This window comes from Myripristis murdjan, chromosome 6 (genome assembly GCF_902150065.1).
Source record: "Myripristis murdjan chromosome 6, fMyrMur1.1, whole genome shotgun sequence".
Taxonomy (NCBI): Eukaryota; Metazoa; Chordata; class Actinopteri; order Holocentriformes; family Holocentridae; genus Myripristis; species Myripristis murdjan.
The window spans coordinates 7,618,827-7,624,846 of NC_043985.1; the positions used below are offsets into that span (position 1 = coordinate 7,618,827).

The 6,020-nt window shown below is 40.7% G+C and overlaps 1 protein-coding gene across 1 annotated transcript in view; it reads left to right on the forward strand.

Annotated features, from left to right (window-relative positions):
* Positions 1–5,204, forward strand: part of tango6 (transport and golgi organization 6 homolog (Drosophila)) — a 32,474-nt gene extending 27,270 nt beyond the window's left edge. The window contains exon 18 of the mRNA XM_030053952.1: positions 3,490–5,204. Within this exon, the coding sequence (XP_029909812.1) occupies positions 3,490–3,666 (177 nt within the window). The 3' untranslated portion in view covers positions 3,667–5,204. The remainder of the gene's footprint in view (positions 1–3,489) is intronic.
* Positions 5,205–6,020: the final 816 nt, after the last annotated feature.

A 6,020-nucleotide genomic window follows, 5' to 3' on the forward strand; every position in this document is an offset into this window, starting at 1 on the left:
GACATTTAAACATCCACATTCCTTTTTAAACTTCTTTCATTAATCATCAATTCATATTCTTTAAAGTGTGCAAAGAACAAAAAAAATGTAATTAACCTCATACCATGTTCTTAGTCTTTTATCATCCTCTCATAGTCTTTTATGTTGTTTCCTCTCATATATTTATATTTTCCTGAATACATAAATCCTCGTCTGACAGTCTATATGTTTAGTTACCTTATTAGCTATGCAGTTTTTTCTTTTTCTTTCTTTTCTTTTTTTCTTTCTAAATTAATGTCGATATTGTTTAATATTGTTAACACCGGATGAAGACACTGAAATCCTTCCTCTCCTGTACATCATCTGGACTTTTTATAGCTGAAGTTTTAAAATAAAATCAAACTAAGCTAAGCTATGAGATTCAGTGAATGAGGCATCCACTGTTTCAACAAGATTGTAAGGCCAAAAAGTTCAGAGGTGCTCTGCGTTGCCATTGTTTAATAAAGTTTACACAGAAAACTTCAAACTGGGCAATGCCTTTGGAGGCCACATTGTCCTTTAATCGTCTGGTTTACTTCTCAGGCTCAAAGCGTGTGGAAAAGTTTGGCGTATGGTCTGTTTTTTGGGGGCAAGAGGCTGCAGTTACAGACCCTGGCTGGTCCTGTAATCTAGTCAGAGTTTCCCTGTGGTCATCACCACGATAACAGACTAAATAGTGGTTTCTCACTGTGGACAGGAAGGAGCTCACGCAGAATGCCCTATTTCACCCTGTCTCTCTGTCTCCCAGGCTTCATTTGGACAGAGGTGTTATCAATGGAAAGTTGCTGCTTTTTGTGGATGTCTGAGCTCAACTGTTGTTCTTAGTTGGTCATTCACGGGACTGAGGCCAAGTAGGTCACAGTTTGTCGGCCTGCACAGATCAGACTCCCTGAAATTGGAGCACTGCAGAATTTATTGATATGTAGGCCAGTGGTAGATAGTGGTATTCAATGGGTAGAGCAAGCATTGCACTATCAGGGATTGGGGATTTGCCTCCTAAGCTGTAAATATGCGCACTCATAGCATTGTAAAGTAAACTGGAAAAATGTGTCCACCAAAAACCCTGTTGATGACTCACTGTAATGACGCGCTTTACAAAAAATCTGGCATCACAATTAAATTAGGATGAAATTGCTGTTGTCATTGACTTCACAATATCTTTTTATGTCAGCCGGTCATCAAAATAAACAAGTCCTCTGCTAAGACAATAGGCAAAAAGTTCAAAAAAGTTCAAAAAAGAGTTCAAAATGTCATTATTTCTGCTTCACCAAAAATTCTGACCTGCAGCCGCCACTTGTTGAGAATCAGCACCAGCCCTTGGATTCGTGAAACCCTTTCAGACTCAAAAATGCCTGTCGGTCAAGCTAAAAACCAAGGATGTTTGTCTGAAAAGTTCCTGAAAAGTAGACTACTTGGAAATGGAAAGTTGTCTTGTTGAAAAGTGTGTTCTAAAATGTATTTTAAAGATTATACTTATTAGCTCAGCTTCAGTTATGATCTGAAAGACCAGAGAGACCTTAGAAGACCTTAGAAGAAAAATTAAGATTATTGTATATTTTAGATTTTGCTCTGGTTCAGCAGTAACACACCTCAGATTGATGTTTTTCAAGAAAAATGTCTTAATGTAGAGCTTGAGTCAAAACAATATCTAACTTTTATAGCTTTTTCAGTTGGAAAGTTAAGTTAAGCAAATTAGATCTCCCACTAGTACCTTGGGTCATTCAAATATACTGTGATGGGACCCAAACTGAATAATATTTGCTGTATATTCTGCTCGTTTATGTACATCAGGTGTCAGACATTAGTTTAAATGGAAATGTTTTAGATTATTCCTTTAAACTTGTTTCATCCAGGAACAAAAATTGTGAAGGTAGTCTCTCATTCTTGGATCTCATCCCCAATAAATCATGCAAATAGTTTTTATGTTGGATTCCAGCTGACACCACGAAAAAACTAAATGAAAGTCAAACCAATTTAAAAAAAAAAAAAAAAAAAATCTCTCTTGTCATGCCGTGGCCCAGCAGAAACACACCTGCAGACCTTTTCTGGGTACCAGCCCACGGTGTAAAAAGTGCAACGTGTCTGTGCAGGGTCGGGCTGTCCGGTCACTGGTCGGGGGCTGGGACCTGTCATTAGGCGAACAGCTGGAGCAGGGCAGCACCACACCACCTGTGCATGGCTAATGACACACACCGCAACATGAGAACAGACAGACCGGGGAGGAAACTAGCAGACCAGACCAGGCCAGGTTAGGCCACAGTGGCACAGAGCAGGTCGGGGTTGGAGTCTTGGGTCACTGCTGATTGACAGAAAAAAAACGGAGATCATTAGACAAGGAGCAGGAACCAGGGTCTTCACAGATCTTTAGGAAGTCTAAAAAAGTTTTAAATAACGGGTTTCTTTGCACTGCATTTCCACTCTGTGCACCTTCACCTGCTTGCTTTGGTCTGATTCAGGCGTGAAGTGGCTCCTCTGTGGTATTTTTCATCAGGTCAGGTTATTATTAACATTATTAACCCTGTGTTAAGCAAACCAAAACAGAACAGGCTGTTCATTTATTGGACAGAAACTCAGGTCACAGACAACAGTGTATTGTAATAATAAAGCAGTAATGGATTAACAGAGCAGCACTGGCAGCTCTGTCTGACCAGCAGGTTCAGATTTTAGCATCTGCATCCCACCAGCAGTGCCCTGTTTTGGTTCATTTCCTATTGTTCAGTCAGATTATGTTTTCACGTGGGATGACCCATACCGAGGTTCACTTGGAACCAAACTGAGTCACAACCTTTCAGGTGGACCACAGTTTGCTTGTTTGGTTCACAAATGCCTGTTTCCACCTCTGCAAACAAACCAAACTATCAAAGTAAACACACCATGGTTTGATTAAAATGGACCAGACAGGCTACGAATGAAAGCAGCTTGAATCCAGATAAATACTCACCAGTTCAGTAGTGCATTATATATTCAACACTCAACATTCAATGCACTTTTTCTTAGACTTCCATTTTAGATGTTCTCAGTTTTAAATAGCTGTGCTCAACCATAAATAGGATGGTTTTGCTGCATTTTTTAAATTTGCATTCTTATATTGGTGTTGAATTCTTAAAAAGGCCTGAAAGAGTTTTAAGTTTGTTATTCTGAATGCTCCACATACCCTAAGTCCAAAGGGCTTTGACGAAACAGATCCACTTTATAGAGAACACAGACTAGATAATACTCAGTGCTCATTTTCATAAAGATGGTTTCCAGTGTCTTAACCTTCTGCACCATTATTTAGCTCTTTTGCCCTCATCATGTCTGTGCAGAGTTCTCATGTAGAACTACATGCATTTGAAAGATGATAAAGAGGTCAGAATGTGAACAGACCAGTGGAGAAGCAGTTTTCAATTTCGACATTTCTTTCATCCCATTCTCCCCATCTAATCTCAGTTTCTCTACACTTATCTTTCTTCTTCTCCATTTCCTGTCCAGGTCCTTGGTGATGTCTTGTTGGACTTGTACCGAGCCCTGAAGTGGGTGGTTCGGTCGGACCAGGATGATGTTGCGGTGCTTCACGCCCAGCTGGCATTGGAGGAGCTCGATGACGTCATGAGGAGGTTCATCTTTCCCGAGCAAAAACTGGAGAAGAAGATTGTGGTTCTGCCATAGTGCTCAAACTTTTATTTCTTCAAGGTTTTTATAACTCCCTACAATGTCTGCCTGCGTGGGCATGACACTTATTGAAAATGGGACTCTATTTTTATGTGCTCCGTTTATAGAGAATGTCAGTTCTGCTTCTGTGACTGCGCTTTTACCCTGAGGCGCCTTCAGCAATCTGGGACAGTGGGCTAGAAAGTACAGATGGACTTGTCACCAGTTAGCTACTGTTTGAGGTCATTTTAATATAAGGACCACCACCATCAAAACACCGAATGATGAACATCTTTTGGAAGAATCGAGTTCTGTCCCTCCAGGGCAGTTTCAGAGACTTGGAGAATCTATGCCAAGGAGCACTGACGCTGTGATATAGCAGCTCATGGTGGTCCAGCTCATTACTGAGACAGTTTATGTTGGTTTCTCCTTTGTCATCCGTATGTAGAAGACATTGACATTCTGAAGATACCGCTAGGGAAACCCATAGGAAGTTTCCTCAATGTCCAGATGTGCACGCATCCAATTTAGTTTCATAGCCAGGCTTTTATTGTTGGATTAGATCTACGACTATGTTTACATGCACAAAGAATTCTCTTCTCCAGATCAGTCAGGTAGGCTGTTGGGGTGACACTGCATATTTACATGGTAACGCAGAATACAGCAGGTAAGATCTTACTCAGGTGTAAGAGATGCCTGAGATCCCATGATAAACTAGTTACCATGACACTGAAACATCTTACTACTTAGACTTGTAAAAGGATATGGTTATACTGTGATATCAATAAAAACATGGCAGCAAGTAGTACTGACTATTGAGATTATTATTTCTTAGTCATGTAACCAACCGTCGCTCAGTGAAGGAAATATTCTCTGAACTGGTTCATTCATAGCAACAGAGGGACTCGATCTCAGGGTATCACATTCATGTCAATGACATGACCTGAAAAAGACCTGTCAGCCACAGTGTGGACAATCGCTGGACTACCCCTTGCATGTAAACACAGCCAGATGGAGTTTGTCAAGGGGTTGAATTGAGTCACACTCAAGAGGACTGAGGAGACTCTTCCAGTCAAATCGGGGTAAAACATTCCTTCTTTTGTCCAGGGTCCCCCCTCTCAGCCATTCAGCTACATATGAACTGTGTATGAGGCATGACCTTATGTCAGGCAAACAGTATGAGTTCCACTAGTGTTTGCAGTCCATAGGTGCCCCTCCGTGTTGTTTAGAAACAGAGGGTCTTTCATCACAATGGCAGATTTAGGCCTCTTGGTAGCACTGTTACCACACCACGTCTCTTAAATCACACCTGTGTTTACCCTGGGGGTTATGCATTCTCTCTCTCTGGCACCTCAAACATCCTAAAAGGAGTTTGGTAACAATACCAACAAGGCTTATTTAAGAAATGTTTGCTGCTCTGATGCATGACTTAAGTGTCACAAAGTGTGCATTTCCATCTCAGATCTGCCAGACAGGCGTTTTTCATCCGGGTTTTTCAGCTGCAAATGAAAGAATACTGCTTTCATGTGAAATTAAATTGGTGGAAATGTTTGAAATTTCTTGTTTTGTTTTTGTTTTTAGCTGTTAAATCATGTCTTCTTCTATAACTTGACCTGGTAGGGGGACATGGTGAGAAACCATTTGAGGAAACCACACCTCAGCTGATTGACTGATGAACACCAAGTTAAGTTTTAGGTTTTCAGGTTCAAATGTGCATTCTGGACTAAGCTAGACGTTTGAGCACATTCACACAAAAAAAAACAAAAAACACCACTGCAAGAATGTGGGCTGTTTCTTTCATACATAACAAGGTTATTTATCCAAAGTCTTCAGTTATTCTGGGCTTCATTTTTTGTGAATGAGGCATTGTACGGTTATTTCAGTCAGGGGAACTAGATACTATAAATGGGAAACTGATCTGGTTTTCATACACTAGCTTGTTTTGGCTTTGTACTTTTTCTTAGGATGTGAAGGGGCACTATAACTACAAGGGTTTGAGTACAGATTTCTAGTTTTAGGGGAATTTTTCAACCCTACTGAATAAACCGCCTTGTACAATCAGCACCACTTATTACACCTCTCATTTCAGCATTTGGCCATATTTGGGTTATTCTCAGAATTGGCAGCACTTGAGTAGTTCACTTTAGATGCATAAGTGTATTGGTCTCCTCTGGTGTTTGTAGCAATTATTTCCTGTACACACACACACACACACACACACACAGAGCCAAAAGGGGGAAGTAAACTAGTGGCATGTTAGAAGCCCAAGGGACCAGAGGATGAAGTCTCTACCAAAGCATTTCTAGCCTGCAGCACTTTAACTCTACACACTGTGAGCCTTGGCTTGTCTGCAATGCACTCATTATACACAA